Source organism: Aspergillus caelatus (genome assembly GCF_009193585.1).
Source record: "Aspergillus caelatus strain CBS 763.97 unplaced genomic scaffold BDV27scaffold_459, whole genome shotgun sequence".
Classification (NCBI taxonomy): Eukaryota; Fungi; Ascomycota; class Eurotiomycetes; order Eurotiales; family Aspergillaceae; genus Aspergillus; species Aspergillus caelatus.
Window position 1 is genome coordinate 1 of NW_022475722.1, and position 13965 is coordinate 13965.

The 13965-nt window shown below is 48.5% G+C and overlaps 6 protein-coding genes across 6 annotated transcripts; 5 read left to right on the plus strand and 1 right to left on the minus strand.

The window, feature by feature from the left end:
- The first annotated feature begins 614 nt into the window (after positions 1–614).
- Positions 615–1794, plus strand: BDV27DRAFT_86415 (uncharacterized protein). The gene is made up of 4 exons (XM_032077808.1): positions 615–862; positions 926–1577; positions 1637–1702; positions 1768–1794. Exons 1-3 carry the CDS (start codon positions 737–739, stop codon positions 1657–1659), a joined length of 801 nt encoding a protein of 266 aa, XP_031920513.1. The 5' UTR covers positions 615–736; the 3' UTR covers positions 1660–1702; positions 1768–1794.
- Positions 1795–5052: 3258 nt separating this feature from the next.
- On the minus strand, positions 5053–6665 carry BDV27DRAFT_86431 (putative translation factor pelota). The gene is made up of 3 exons (XM_032077810.1): positions 6411–6665; positions 5863–6351; positions 5053–5800 (listed from the first exon to the last, which is right to left on the minus strand). The coding sequence occupies exons 1-3, from the start codon at positions 6486–6488 to the stop codon at positions 5150–5152; spliced, it is 1218 nt and encodes a 405-aa protein (XP_031920514.1). The 5' UTR covers positions 6489–6665; the 3' UTR covers positions 5053–5149.
- Positions 6666–7244: 579 nt separating this feature from the next.
- Positions 7245–8398, plus strand: BDV27DRAFT_164519 (aldo/keto reductase family protein; the record flags this gene model as incomplete). Its single annotated transcript, XM_032073711.1, has 6 exons — positions 7245–7316; positions 7382–7392; positions 7461–7518; positions 7577–7761; positions 7814–8183; positions 8243–8398. The coding sequence occupies 6 exons, from the start codon at positions 7245–7247 to the stop codon at positions 8396–8398; spliced, it is 852 nt and encodes a 283-aa protein (XP_031920515.1).
- Positions 8399–8701: 303 nt separating this feature from the next.
- On the plus strand, positions 8702–9786 carry BDV27DRAFT_86442 (uncharacterized protein). Its single transcript, XM_032077811.1, has one exon. The coding sequence runs from the start codon at positions 8822–8824 to the stop codon at positions 9578–9580; it is 759 nt and encodes a 252-aa protein (XP_031920516.1). The 5' UTR covers positions 8702–8821; the 3' UTR covers positions 9581–9786.
- A 907-nt stretch (positions 9787–10693) lies between these two features.
- On the plus strand, positions 10694–12452 carry BDV27DRAFT_170522 (bacteriocin immunity protein). Its single transcript, XM_032075318.1, has 2 exons — positions 10694–11495; positions 11560–12452. Exons 1-2 carry the CDS (start codon positions 11151–11153, stop codon positions 12397–12399), a joined length of 1185 nt encoding a protein of 394 aa, XP_031920517.1. The 5' UTR covers positions 10694–11150; the 3' UTR covers positions 12400–12452.
- Positions 12453–12761: 309 nt separating this feature from the next.
- BDV27DRAFT_86449 (alpha/beta fold hydrolase) lies at positions 12762–13887 on the plus strand. The gene is made up of 2 exons (XM_032077812.1): positions 12762–13366; positions 13486–13887. Exons 1-2 carry the CDS (start codon positions 12934–12936, stop codon positions 13845–13847), a joined length of 795 nt encoding a protein of 264 aa, XP_031920518.1. The 5' UTR covers positions 12762–12933; the 3' UTR covers positions 13848–13887.
- The last annotated feature ends 78 nt before the right edge of the window (positions 13888–13965 follow it).

A 13965-nucleotide genomic window follows, 5' to 3' on the forward strand; every position in this document is an offset into this window, starting at 1 on the left:
CCGACCGTCCTTCTAATTCTAGGATACAGCGGGCCGCTAAGCACCGATCCCATTCCTTTGCCATGATGTCCAACCCATGGTTTCCACCCCTGGAGATCCAGAGCACTGGGACTATGATCGCAGGTGCTGCCTTGCCATCGAACAGCCATGTGGGCCTTTGAAATGCAAAGTCTGCGCCCCCGAAAGTTTGGGGGCTGGAATTCTTCTCCCCATAGTTATGTCAAAGGATGAGCCATGGCTTTTCCTAAGACGCCAATGTTTTCTATCGGGATAAGTTGGCGCTTAAATGCGGGCTCATCGTCTAGTTTACACCTCTGGTTGAGAGCGATTTAGAGCGGCACAGCGTGGTCGGCGGTATCTACTCGTCTCTTGGAGCTCTCTAGACTTGTTGACAGGGAAGAAAAAAGGATTCAAGAATTCTAGCCTACCTCGCAAGGCAGTTCCCCCTCTCTCGTTGTGCTTTAAGGATATGAACCTGCATGACATTACCATTATCACTTTATTTCTTCTATCTATTTAATGCAGCAGTCTCTCCTCAGTCGTGTTGCGAAGGACGTTAAGATTCATTGGCTTTCCCAAAAGGAACTACTGCTTATATACTACCGCCTCCGGCCCCAATAAATACGTTCATTTCACTTTCTTTGCCGCTGTGGTTGTTGCTTCTTCTGTCGTTGTCTCATCAAACGTTTGATCCTCCCGCCGCTACATATTGTTGGTCCTCCTATCGGCTTGCTCCATGTTTCCTCGGACTCCAGGCGACTATACCGGGCCAAACCCGTATGGATCAGGCGGTCCTCACCCGGAAGAAGGAATGGATAACTTCTATGAGACTTATCAAGCTCCATGGCCCGGGGTAGAAGTTGTACGTGCGAACTTGATGCCCACGCAGAGACGTCATATACTGACAAGCACCGGTGCTCCACAGTCCCCCTATGGAGGCGTCAACCACCCTTACAATACCACGGCAGCTTTCCCATCCAATGCCATCTTAACACCAATCAGTCTTCCCGACAGCTCCTTTGCTCATGCCCGACCTAGCCCGGTTCTCAGTCACCATTCCCAAGAATATGCATACTGCATGGCTGAATCTGTCCCCTCACATGGACTGGGAATTACCGCGCCCTTTCCAAGTGATTTCCCGCGAACTGTAACCGCTGGTCTAGGCCCTGTTCCCGACCCAGACTATGTCTTCAGTGGAGCCGCTCTGTCACCTCCGCCACACCCCGTTAAGCGGACTCGGCGAAGTCCTAAACCAGCGGTAGCAGGTCGCGAAGGACCAGTCACCATACTGCCTCATCCGGAAGGGCTTCAACGATTAGAGCAGGAACGCCGGCGAGAGCAAGTTGATCCTCATTCACACCAACGACCTCGCGCCCCCGGCCGAGGGCGACGAGACCCACAAGCCGAAGAAGAGGACGCATTTGTTGAACGGTTACGGGAACAGAACCTGGCATGGAAGCACATCCGGGAGATGTTCCGGGAGAAGTTCAACAAGGACGCATCGGAGGCCCGCCTACAGATGCGGATGCTGCGCAGGCGCAAAGACCGCTCGGCTCGGTGGGAAGAGAGCGATGTGAGTACGTACATCAAACCTACCTCCTCATCTTGGTCCACTGCTAATGACCAGGCTGTCTAGATCCGATTGCTCATAAGGGCTAGAGAATATTGGGAGAGGGAAAAGTATAATTTAATAGCACAAAAGGTGAGGTCTCATACGCAGACAGCGGGTAGCATTGGTAACCTACCTACTAATCATTAAGGCATTAGATGCAAGAGCTAGGGGCAAAGAAACTTTACACAGCACGACAATGTGAGGCACAACTACGGTATCTAGATTCTCGTCGAGAGGATGACACCTCACTGTCACGAATAGTGGAAGCACGAAAACGGGCTACGATGAAATCCCCTCGAGGGATTACCCGCGTGACGACTGCCTAGGTTTTTTTTTTTTTTTTTTTTTTCTTTCAAATCCTTGACCTGTTAGTCCCGACATCTTGTCTCAGATACTGGAGATATACCCTGGTTGATCCACTAAATGAAAGAGTCACCATTCCAAAAAAATCTCAAGGAAGCTAAAATGCAAAAGTCCCCCAGTAATCTGGTAATCGTAATCAATCCATTCAAGGAACGGTCCCACCATGACAAAGAAAATCCAGGATTCCAAATAAAAAAAAAGAACGTTACACTCACTCTAACCCGATCCCTCAAATGCACAGCTCCAGTCAGTTCCTCGGCATGGACAAACAGCTGAACCATGCATCATCCATCCCCCAGAGAAGACGAAAAGAAAAAAGAAAGAACAAAGAAAAAACGAGACCCACCGTCCAGTTCAACAGTTCAACCGTTAAAGTTTAAGACAAGGAAAAAAAAAAAAAAAAAAAAAGGGAAGTCAGATAAACAACATTATAAGTGACCCCGATACCTCGCTTAGACCGATCTTCAGTCCTGGATCATTCCAAGACTTTCCTTTTTCTTTTGTTCTTTGACCCTTCCTTCCTTCCTTCCTTCCTTCCTTCCTTCCCCCCGCCGCCAACCAACATTAGCCGCCGTTCCAAGACAAAGAGGCTTAATGGATACCACTCGAGAGCCGCCGGACGAGGTTCCTATTGCATTAGACTAGGCGGATAGATAGATTAGGGGATGTTTAAAATTTGTTATTAATCCGGGTTCGTATAGTTGGTGTGACGTGGGAATGCATGTATATTTGTCGAAAAAAGGCAAGTCAATGGGTAAAATGGATGACTCGGTGCGGCTGAACAGTCCATGCATTAACTTTCTATGTTTCAGTCCCTGACTCGTGCCTTGCAGCCTGATTATCGACCAGGATGAATGGTCCTTCATAGGTGGAATCATCAATTCTAAGATTGCGCCTGCCGAGACCTCTCCATACCTTAGTCGTAGTCGTAGTAGTAGTAGTAGTAGTAGTAGTAGGTATACACATCATTGTCTTGATGTTGTCTCAGCCGGAGACCGTTGAACTTCACTAGTCCCTCATGTCCATTTAATGAAGGGATCATCTCTGTCAGGATCCTCATCCTAATGGAAGATATCTTACTCTCCAAAGAGAAAAAGCCTCCCCACAATTGGACATGTTTTATCAGCCTCGTGGAATGTCTTGCTCGTTTTCATCTATAGTATATGGCTAGTATAGTTCATTGAACCTGTATCTTGGGGGTGGTTTGCGTTGTTCTTTCTTTGTCAGATATAGAACCTGTAGTGGTTGTACTTGCGTTTTTCTTTCTATTTTTTTTCCCTGTCTACTACTCATATGTATACTAAAATATACTTTCATGTATATTTAATGCCTGTCTCAGAAGACATAGTTATAAAAAAAATAAAATTCATCTGGTAAGAACAAAAGAAGAACGAAAAAAGACCGGGACATAAACCGTTCCTAGACCTCGACTCCAGACTTTATGCAGCCACTTCTATCATACTACTAACTAGTACTAGAGACGAGAATGGCTTAGAGTGATCTTCACGCAAGGCCTTTAACTTTAAAATTTCCCTTGGAAAGTTAAAAAAAAAAAATGAAAAGAGAAAAAAGTAAAAACATTTAAAATTAAACGGAAACTTAAACATGACAGCCTGCCAAATGCCGACATTGCCGCGGAGTTGGATTTCCCTCTTGCATGGAGATACCAAAATGTTGCCTAGACGTTTGAGCGTAGAATTAAGATTCCCGGATTTTTGGGGCACTGGCGATGTCCCGGTTGGTCTTGGGAGGTGAAGGTGTTGTCTGAGATCTGGAGGCGGAATTGAAGCCGTCATGTCGAGTGAGACATGAGTTCTTTGTCGGGATTTGAACGGCACTGCAGATGAGGCTGTGGATGTTGAGGGAAATATAGGTTCGATGTTGCTATTTCCTTGGAAGGGTTGGGGAAGGTAAATCCCGCGAGATACTAAATTAGGGCTTTGCTGCTTGGCAGGGTTGGAATTGCCCTGGAACTTTCTTTTGGGGTTATGTTAACAAGCTTTCAGACGCCGATGACAAGACCTGGGGAATCGATTGCTACTTGGATATGATCACGTTACTATACGGGTTCATAGTCCGTCTCTAGTATGTAGACCGTTGGGACTTCATGAGGCGGCATTGGTCGGACAGTCGAGCTAGACCAGACATGAAGAGAAAAGCGGTCAACGCTGGAGTTATTATTAGCCTATTGACGAAATCATTCCTTCAAGTATCGCCATCTGATGTCATGTAGGTTCTTTACCAGTGACCTTCCATTGAGCGCTTTCCAGAACAGCCCTTCAACATCCTCAATCCGATCTAGCTTAACGTCCAGTAACCCAAGGATGGAAATAGCACCCAAACTGAAAGAATGAACTTCGGTCCCGTGTCTTCTCATCTCTCTGACTGCTCACAAGTATAGTACAATGTCTCAACATCTTCCATCCAACCCCTTTGGTGACTATGTTACGCCGGAATCGCTAAAAATGTTCAGGATGGGGTCATGATTTGCCAGTGCTTTTCCCTTTCTCGCTCATATAGTTGCTCGGAGGTCCAGACCGGTGTGCAATAACCAGAGGTTGACATCAGTGTGGCATTGCGAACAGGCATTGCCCAACAATGACTACATGGCATTCCTGGAATATGACGGAGTGTACGGAAATTATTATCAATCTTTGACTACCGAGGTTGCTTGGGAATGTTTTGTGTTTCGTACTGAGCCCATTCAGCATGTTTGGTTACCGTCTGCTCGCGCAGAAGTGCACAAATGCAAGCCACTGTGTAATCATCGCAGGCGAATTGTTCGAGCGGTCAGGGCCATGATGTGGGAACGTCGGGCATGAACGACCGCCTATTCGTTCAGTGTTTGATAACTGATCAGGTGGCTATGAGTCGGACTGTGCATCGCAGGGTAATTGGAATAGAGGAAGACAGTGAGCAGGAGTGCGTGGTTGTCAGCCTCGCTCAGCTGGTTGTGTAATATGAATGTTTCGAGACAGAGACGATTGTATATGGAGTGTAATTGGGTTTGTTTCTCATTCTTAGACAGTCCAGGGAATGACAAGGAGGTGTCACTTGAATGAGTGGATGGTGAACGATATATCGATGTTTACACAAGCCATGTTGGAAGAGTCGAATGGGAGGTCACCAGTACATGAGCCTTGTCTATACTATAATGGATCTCTACTATTATACTCAACTTTGCTCCTCATCTGAGTCGTAGTCTTCCTCGACAATGGGAAACGTCAACAGTGCGGCAATGCCCCCCAGGCCGTCCAATCTCCTCCCACTCTCATGGTCTGAGCTGAGCACGCGAACCTCTCCACCTTCCACATCCCGCACCCGGTCAACCAGTGATACCCAGCGTTTACGCTCGGCCACGTCCTGCGACCGGAACAGGCGATTGGAGATGATTAGCACGCCCCCACCACGGCCCACAGCGCCTTGGTCAACCGCTGATTCGACCTCGCGCGGTCCGTAAGTTGCTTTGTTGGTCTCTTTCCGAAGTTGCTCCAGGAAGTCGTCCATGAGTTTGGTTTCTCGAGCGTACTTGGTGTCGGCGAGGATCGTTTTGACTGAGGGTGACTGTAGAACTTCTGCTAGGGAATGTAGGTACCCGGAGGCGGAGTGAACGACCACAATGCTCGGGAGTAGACGCTTCAGAGCGGGTGTACTGGTCGCTGCGACTGACTGGATGTGCTTTTGGAACCCAGCGGCAACGAAACCAGGCGATGCAAGGAGGACAGGCCGGACGGTCTCGTTGCTGGTGAGAGAGGTAGAGCTGGTGTTAAATTCCATTTGGCGAAGAAGGGTGTCTAGTGTGACTTGGTAGAATTTCGTCAATCCCTGGCTAAGTTAGCATGACCGTTGGCATGAGAGATGAAAAAGAAAGAACATATCGAGCTCACCTTATCATGATCACTGCCTCCTTGTCGTTTCCGCGGAACTGACATCTCAACCTTCTGCTTCAGAATCGTCTGGAACTGTCCAATAAAGCATATATGGGCTAGACCCTCCTGCATAACAACGGCCACAGCCTCCGCCCTTCGTTTCCCGCCCTCATCAACCGCATCTTTAAGCATTTGAATGGCGATACTATCCCATCCCACCCCTTCACCGTCCGAGCCTATTTCCTTTTCAAGCGTAAAGTTGCGATTCAACTCCAAATCCAGCGTATGGTGTTGGCCAACCTTGGTGTGTTGCGTCTCGTTCACAATCTGCCCACTAACATGCAGCTGGGAAAGCTGCGGGTCGAAATCCAGAGATTTTACTCGAATCTCGAGCGTCAGGTGAACTCGAGCGGATGATGTAGACCCAGTCTCTTGGGTCGTGGTAACACGGCGAATGGCACTGGCGCGGAGAAGATCGCCGGGTCGAATTAGGTTGTAGGCATGCCACTGAAGGAATTTGTTCAGCAATTGGGTCGATGCGATCGCTTAAAGGTCCAAGTGATTACCATGTCTTCGGGCTCTTCAGGGCACAGAGTAACTGTGCCTGAGCCGTTAAGCTCAACCTTGTTCTTGACCAAGCGCATTTTGCGCGGCGCGCTGCTGGAGAGAGTAAGAGTGGGTTGGTTCTTAATTAACTTCGACTGCGATGGGCTAGCGATTGTTCGTTCCTCCGCCCGATGAACTTCTATTCGAGTGAGAATAGACGCAATGAATAAAAGGCGCAGGAATTATGTAGAGATTCGTTGTTTAGCCTAGCTCCCAGCGAGTGTTGGCCGAAAGAAGATAGAAGATGGTGTTTTGCATCATCGGCGCCGAGTGGGATTGAAAGGTGCGGGACACGCCCTAAAGCGGTCTAGCGTTGATCTGGCTCCGTTATCGATAAGATTGATACGCCCAAACCATACATAAGCATAAGCCCTAATTTAGACAAGGCTTTATGCATACTCCATGTCTCCAAGTAGCTTCTAGAAGACTAAGTGGATAGTCTCCCCTTATGTGGCCATAAGCTAAGGATTTATTTTCCGCGGGTGCCTGGAAAACACTCCCTAGTGTGGTATCATTTTACGTGCATATTCCTGGAAAACCTAACAGCCGAATTCGGTCTGCCGTTTTAGAGCAGCCCCACGTTGATGTTATCCACAAGACGCCATGGGAGCTAATTCACTCGTCAGGGCCGCTGATCCAGCCGGAAGGGGTAGACTGTGGAATAAATAGTCGGAGCGAGGGTCCCGGCGAACATCTATTCTGCTACATCTACCCCTCCAAACTGTCTCTTGGACCACAAGTGACCTGCAAGCACTTATACAAAGCAGAGCTAACACCACGGCCACACCGACATTATGGCTCCGTTATCGCTTCAGTCGACCCTTAAGTTGGTTTCAGGATATGAGATCCCTGTCGTTGGTTTCGGTGTAAGTCGCGGCCGGATGGACCTTGACTGAAGAACATGATTCTGACGAGTATAATTTGATTTTAGGTTTACCAGACGTAAGTCTCTAGAGCTATATTTCCATCTAAACAAAGCATACGGCATCAATACTGACATGCCGGTGTAGTCCGCCTGATATCACCGAGAAGGTGACCCTGAAGGCCTTAGAAACTGGCTACCGCCATGTAAGGTGTTCTTGTTCTGAATTCATTGAACAATAAAATTAACTCGATACCTCCACAGGTCGACAGCGCCAAGTACTATGCGAACGAAGCCGAATGCGCCGAGGCCATCCGCAAGTCGGGTATCGACCGTTCCAAGATCTTCTACACAACCAAGGTCCCCGTCAGCCACATGTCCTACGAAAAGGCTAAAGAGGCTATCGAAGCTAGCCTTGCGGATGCAGCCGGAATCGGCTATATCGACCTGTAATCACTACTCTTTGCCCCATATAAAAGCCAGACAACTAACATCGACAAGGGTGCTACTCCACGCTCCTTTTGGAGGTAAAGAGGGTCGCCTGGGCGCCTGGCGCGCTCTGGTGGAAGCTCAGAAGACTGGCAAGGTCCGTTCCATCGGAGTTTCCAACTACGGTATCCACCACCTCAACGAATTAGAGGAATACATCAACAGCGGTGTGGGCGGCCAGATCTCAGTCGGCCAGTACGAAATCCACCCCTGGTGCCCCAGAGAAGACATTGTCGACTGGCTGAAGAAGCGCAACATTGTTGTTGAAGCGTATTCGCCTTTGGTGCAGGCCACTCGTATGAAGGAGCCCGTTTTGCAGAGTCTGGTCAAGAAGCACAGCAAGACTCCCGCTCAGGTCTTAATCCGTTGGAGCTTGCAAAAGGTATGTTTTCCCTCTTTTTCAATCAGAGTTTCTATGCGATAGTATTGACCCTGTTGCAGGGCTATGTCCCTCTCCCCAAGTCCGTGACCGAGTCACGTATCATCGAAAACACGCAGGTCTTCGACTTCGAGCTATCGGAAGAGGACATGCAGAGCTTGAAGACAGGGGTGGATGCACCTGTCTGCTGGGATCCCGCTAGGGACTCTCGCCTGTGATATCTAAAGATGATGCGGTGATTGGGGATGAGCATGGGTTCTTCCAAAAGTCTAATACCTTAAGTAGGAATTAAGCCAAATTGATAACAAAGAATCTAAATAATATGTGTTTTAGTTATAAAAATTCGCTTCTGTATAATGAACAGGATCGTGTTTGAGTAGATCTCGGATAGAACAATTTATCGCAGAGGTCGTGAACTTGGTCTAAGATAAACCGCCCCGTTTCGGCACAACTTAATGCCGTCGGCAAGACGCCCTACAGCTTCCGTTTACGGACCTTAACAACATGATCAACAACAAAAGGGTCTTTTGCTTCTTTCTTTACCAAAATACTCCATGAGCATCTCCAATGTCTGCCTATATTCCGCCAGTCTTAAGGGACGTAACTCCTAGTATATACCTCGATTTCCGCCCTAGGCCAAGATGCCTGCATCGCCGAAACGTATCGTCCTAGAGAAATCGCGAACCGTCCGCCGTCGATATCAACGCAGCAACAAACGCTTAAAGTTCACGGCGTCTCAGATCGCGCGAATAGAACGGGATGAAGAACGCGAGCGCAAAGCCCAGAAGCTTCGGGAGAAGGAGAAGAAGCGCATAGCCAACAAGAAAAAGAAGGCCGAGAAAGAATTGAAGGCTCGCGAAGAACGACGACGACTCGGTATACCCGATCCTAATGCACCCACCGTTCCGTCGAGCCAACCGTCGTTATTCAACTTTCTTAAGAAGGGTCCTCAAGCCCCTGCGGAGCAAGAGACAACGTGTGAAGATACGGAGCCAGATACTACAAGCACAGAAATGGATACTAGTGAGGACTCGAACTCGGAGAATGACGAACCAGACGACAATGAAGCTGTCGGTCTAGAAATTAGTATCAGTGAAGCTACGGAGCTCGGAGAGGTCAATTGTGGAGAGAGAGATGACGACGAGTTTTCCGACTGCTCTATTTTCTACGATGAAGACGTCATCAAGGAAGCTGAAACTGTCGCGGTCTCACAAGGCACTATCCATGCAGAGCCAGAGAAAAAGGAGCACAACGATCAAGTAGCCCCACCAGTTCCGATTAGTCTACCAGCAGGGGAGTCCTTCCGAGATGATACAGCTATCTTACTGGAAGAATTCGCAGATGAATTCGATACCGACGAGGAATTCGAACAGGAATTGCTCCGGCTTGATGCAGGATGAGGATAGAGACACACTTAGTGCTGTTTACTGCATGGCTTAAGTGAGTATAAGGGGCATTGTATTCTTTACCACTGCAGTTTTCCTGCGGGTCGGCCCCGATTAGCGCCGCTTGTTGCTTTATGAAGCAACTAGATGCGTGACATGAACGCTATCAGCATACGTCCGCTGAAAATCCGCGGGGTAACCCGAAGCAGTGCGAGAGTGACTCTGGGCGATGCCCTAATACACTTGGCTCTGGAGCTAAATGCATGCCATGCACATGGGCTATGGCTCCGCCCTTGTGACTGGCGTCTACTTCATGGGCGATAGGTGCGATTTATGGCATCCTATTTTGCTTAGCCCTGTTTCTGCAATACGTCCTTTCATCGCTACGGCCAGAGATCTACGTATAATTGTTCTACACTAACTAGATCATTGAATTTCGTGTCCTGATGTCTTGATATTTCGGTAGCAAGAACATAGATATCGCGACTCCTGAAGAGGGTGAAATGTTGGCCAATCCATTCGATTAGTCCTGCAGTGATATTGGAGATATTGTGCCTGAGACCCAATTACAACTACCTGTCTACATCTTACTTTCATTTCATGCTTCCTGAGAGCTAATTCAGCAATCCTACGATATTGGTTATCATGATTCGACTCTTGCACGGGATGGAAGCTTATTTCAAGGCTTGCTATGACTGGTATTATTCTATACTAGACTGTGCTATAACTCAGAGCCTAGAACTAAAAAATCTAATTTTTTAGATTAAGTTTTACGTTAGGTTTTATAATCTAGTCTAGGTCCAGGACTATAGATTTAGACCTAAATTTAGGCTAGACGATCTCTGAATGTCGAACTCCAATAAAGAATGCCAGGAAACGAAGACGAAAAAGTAGTCGCATCAAGATGGCATCACCATCATCACAGTCTGAAAGAACCAAGCATCGTGAGACAGAAAATTGCCCAGAGAAAAGGACGCAGTTGCCAAGCGTGGCGTCCGTCCTCTTGTCACAGCACGCTGCAGCTATGAATGGGTAGATTCATAAGCTTCCCAAGGCAGATTCCTCACCAAGTGATGGAGGGGATACACGCTATCTTTGAACACAGTCACCGGGGCCATTTTGTCTGACCTCGAGTCCGGGGTCTTGGCCAATGTTCTTTTCACTGGTTTTCAAACTAGGAACTTGGCTGGTCGAGATCGCCAAGAGCTTATTAGTACCACCAAAACGGAAAAGCTAAGCGATTGCCTCGCTTCCTTGGACGCCCCCGAAACACCAGGACCCTGTCAGTGGCTTTCGTTCTGCACCCTCCATGGGATACATGGTTCGGTGGAAGCTGTAGATGCATTTCGAAGAGAACCCAGGCCTCAACGTCGCCCGGCAAGGCAGTTTTTGACCCATTGGGAGTTTTGTAGCGAGCAACAAGGTCTTGTCTGCAGCTTCTGTGAACGAGGCCATTCTAGTCATAGGGCGTATTTAAGAAGGTCAATCCCATAGAAGCAAGGAAATAAAGAGATTCACATCTGGTTAGACGTTCTTTCCAGGCCAATTGCTAGAAGCCATCGTACCCGTCCTGCTCTTGACTACAATGGCTACATCTGAGGACATCAAAAATGAGATATACAAACTATCTGTAAGTCCTTTCATCCTCGAAAGGCGAGGCGACTATGATAAGGCAATCGAGATTCACAAGAGCGCTATCGATGTCCTTGGCGCGGCGGCAGAGAAACTCAGGAAATCGTCGAATGTACGCAAAATAAATCGCAAGATGTTCGAAAGGCAGGTCGAGCTGCATCGTGAACGTTTTGCCTACTTGAAGTGTCTTAAACACAAAGGTAGTTACGAGGGGATTACTTTGCCGCCCACAGTACTTGACGTGATGCAGGAACTGGAGAGGGACGATGGAGATAACAATCCTTGGACTCTGTCTCAGGTATGTTGTTCGGGGCGCAAAAAGTATAAAGGCCCCGCGATTTTGATGACTTGGGCCGACATAGATTCGAAAGGCGCTTCACGACTATAGCAAGGAGACGCCAACTAATACCGAGCCACCGTCTCAACTGAAACCTTTCCTCGACGCGGCAGACTCCACCAAAATCCCACTCTTCGTGCCGACACTTCCCTCGTCAGCAGAGACTGTGATCTACCGGCTCTCTCACTCATCAGAGCTAATTGAGCTCGGTGTGCGATCCCACTGGTGGTTTGTCAAGGACTCGGCCAACAAGCACACCCTTTATGCTCTGCAGGCGGTCTGGAGCCAGAATGTGCCCATTGTGGAGGCTATTCTACGCCGGGCAGGAGAGTTCCTCCCTCAGATGGGCGCCGTGAACATAAAGATCCGCAAGACGAAAGGGGGCGCTTTCCGTTTAGTGACGAGTACAGTGCCCCAGGCCGGCCATATTGTCGAGATCCCCGATGGAGAGGCGCAACGCAAGGACTGGTCCCCACGACGGTTCAAGTACGGAGGGCGCAATTTCGTGTGGAAGAGTGGGCGTGCTGGCGGAAAGAGCGCGGACGGGGGCCTATTCAGGTCGTTCTCGTGGGAAACTCTCTATGAGACGAAGCGTGTGTGGCCGAAAGAAGGAAGCAGAACAGGGAAAATGGAAGATGAGACGGTAGGGCCGAGGCTATGCTGGGGAGAGAAAGGTGGAGGCAATGGAGCGGTTCACTCTATATACATGGTAGGAGGGTTGGATCTCCAATTTCGAGAACATCTTCTGGCATCACAGTTGGCAAGGCTGGTGCGATGCAGCAACCCGCCGCAGAAGGATTCGGCTGGAGTGGAAATGGTCTCGGCTGGGGAAAGCATCCTGTCCCTTGCGGAGTGGGTTTCTTAGGCCTTAAAACCTTTTTATAACTTTTTATACTATAGGCAGTAGCATGATTCCCAAGGCAATTAATGGATGGCTGACGAATATTTAGCTCTTTTTAATCATTCAACCGCTCTTAAAAGCTAATATCCTGGTCCGGAAATTGTAGGATGTAGGATGTAGGATGTAGGATGCGATCATACTCCATCACATCTATAAATGATCCCCATCCGACCCGACGGGGGCGCTGATCCGCACCGCTATCCGAGCGACAGCCCCTCGTCGGCTAGGCCCTTTATTGATCAAATGGAGCGCGGATTTACTCCGCTCCCTTAAATCCCGACGGATATACAAAAGAAATGAATCCATCCACATGAGAATAAAAAAGAGGGACAGGCAATGACGTCGTCATACATACAAAACCTAGCAATCTTCTACTACTACTACTACTACTACTACTACTACTACTACTATCTAGTAGTTAATTAACATCCGATTGATATCTTCACCTTCACCACCTTCATCACCTCCTAAACAGAATTCAATCCAATCCAAGCAACCATGCCCTCCCTCAACATAAACAACCACACCCTCCACTACGCCGACTCACACCCCAACGGCGCCCCCGAACAAGGTCAAACCATCATCTTCATCCACGGTCTCGGCTCCTCCCAAAACTACTATTTCCCCGTCCTCCCCAATCTAACCTCTAACCACCGCTGCATAACAATCGACACCTACGGCTCTGCCCGCTCAACCTACACGGGACAACCGATATCCATCGCCTCCATCGCCGCAGATGTAATCGGCGTACTAGACGCACTAAGCATCCCCAAAGCAGTGGCCGTCGGTCACTCAATGGGTGGTCTAGTCGTCACACTCCTGGGAGCTCAGTATGCAGACCGTATAAACGCAGTGGTAGCCATTGGACCGACGCATCCTTCTTCGACGCTTACATCGGTGATGAACAAGAGAAGCGAGACTGTTTCTGAAGGTACCCTACCCTACACTACACCACACTACTTCCCAGAAAAAAAAAAAAAAAAAAAAAACCCCTCCCTTTGAGACACCCAATACCAAGTATAAATAGAATATAACTAACACCACCCAAAGCGGGAATCGAACCAATGGCCAACACCATCCCCTACCAAGCCACCGGCTCCGGAACCTCTGCGCTCACGAAGGCATTCATCCGGGAACTGATTCTCGGGCAGAACCCCGAGGGCTATGCGGCGCTTTGTAGGGCTATTGCTTCGGCGCCGGTGATTGATTATTCGGCTGTCCGGGTGCCGTTCTTGCTTATTGCTGGGGAGGAGGATAAGTCTGCGCCGTTAGAAGGGTGTCGGGTTATTTTTGATGGGGTGTCGAGTGAGAATAAGAAATTGGAGGTATTGGAGAAGGTGGGACATTGGCATTGTGTCGAGGCGCCGGAGGTTGTCGGGGGTATTATTGCAGGGTTTGTTGGGGGGATTTGATTTTGTAGGGATTTAGGGTAATTTATTTGTTTTTATATTGGTAAATTTTGGACAAGGCTTTTATTTCTTAGGGATTGAGAAATGGTGGACTGTATATTCTACTCTTCAATTTGGGGGG

What these genes read in the sequence shown, in the direction of transcription:
- BDV27DRAFT_86415 (XM_032077808.1), top strand. Translation starts at nt 737, where the DNA reads ATGTTTCCTCGGACTCCAGGCGACTATACCGGGCCAAACCCGTATGGA. An exon ending in CATGGCCCGGGGTAGAAGTT is followed by an intron (nt 863 to 925) that starts GTACGTGCGAAC and finishes GGTGCTCCACAG; the next exon opens with TCCCCCTATGGAGGCGTCAA. An exon ending in GTGGGAAGAGAGCGATGTGA is followed by an intron (nt 1,578 to 1,636) that starts GTACGTACATCA and finishes CAGGCTGTCTAG; the next exon opens with ATCCGATTGCTCATAAGGGC.
- BDV27DRAFT_86431 (XM_032077810.1), bottom strand. Translation starts at nt 6,488, where the DNA reads ATGCGCTTGGTCAAGAACAAGGTTGAGCTTAACGGCTCAGGCACAGTT. An exon ending in CTGAAGAGCCCGAAGACATG is followed by an intron (nt 6,352 to 6,410) that starts GTAATCACTTGG and finishes AAATTCCTTCAG; the next exon opens with TGGCATGCCTACAACCTAAT. An exon ending in GAGGCAGTGATCATGATAAG is followed by an intron (nt 5,801 to 5,862) that starts GTGAGCTCGATA and finishes TAACTTAGCCAG; the next exon opens with GGATTGACGAAATTCTACCA.
- BDV27DRAFT_86442 (XM_032077811.1), top strand. Translation starts at nt 8,822, where the DNA reads ATGCCTGCATCGCCGAAACGTATCGTCCTAGAGAAATCGCGAACCGTC.
- BDV27DRAFT_170522 (XM_032075318.1), top strand. Translation starts at nt 11,151, where the DNA reads ATGGCTACATCTGAGGACATCAAAAATGAGATATACAAACTATCTGTA. An exon ending in ATCCTTGGACTCTGTCTCAG is followed by an intron (nt 11,496 to 11,559) that starts GTATGTTGTTCG and finishes GGGCCGACATAG; the next exon opens with ATTCGAAAGGCGCTTCACGA.
- BDV27DRAFT_86449 (XM_032077812.1), top strand. Translation starts at nt 12,934, where the DNA reads ATGCCCTCCCTCAACATAAACAACCACACCCTCCACTACGCCGACTCA. An exon ending in AAGCGAGACTGTTTCTGAAG is followed by an intron (nt 13,367 to 13,485) that starts GTACCCTACCCT and finishes CACCACCCAAAG; the next exon opens with CGGGAATCGAACCAATGGCC.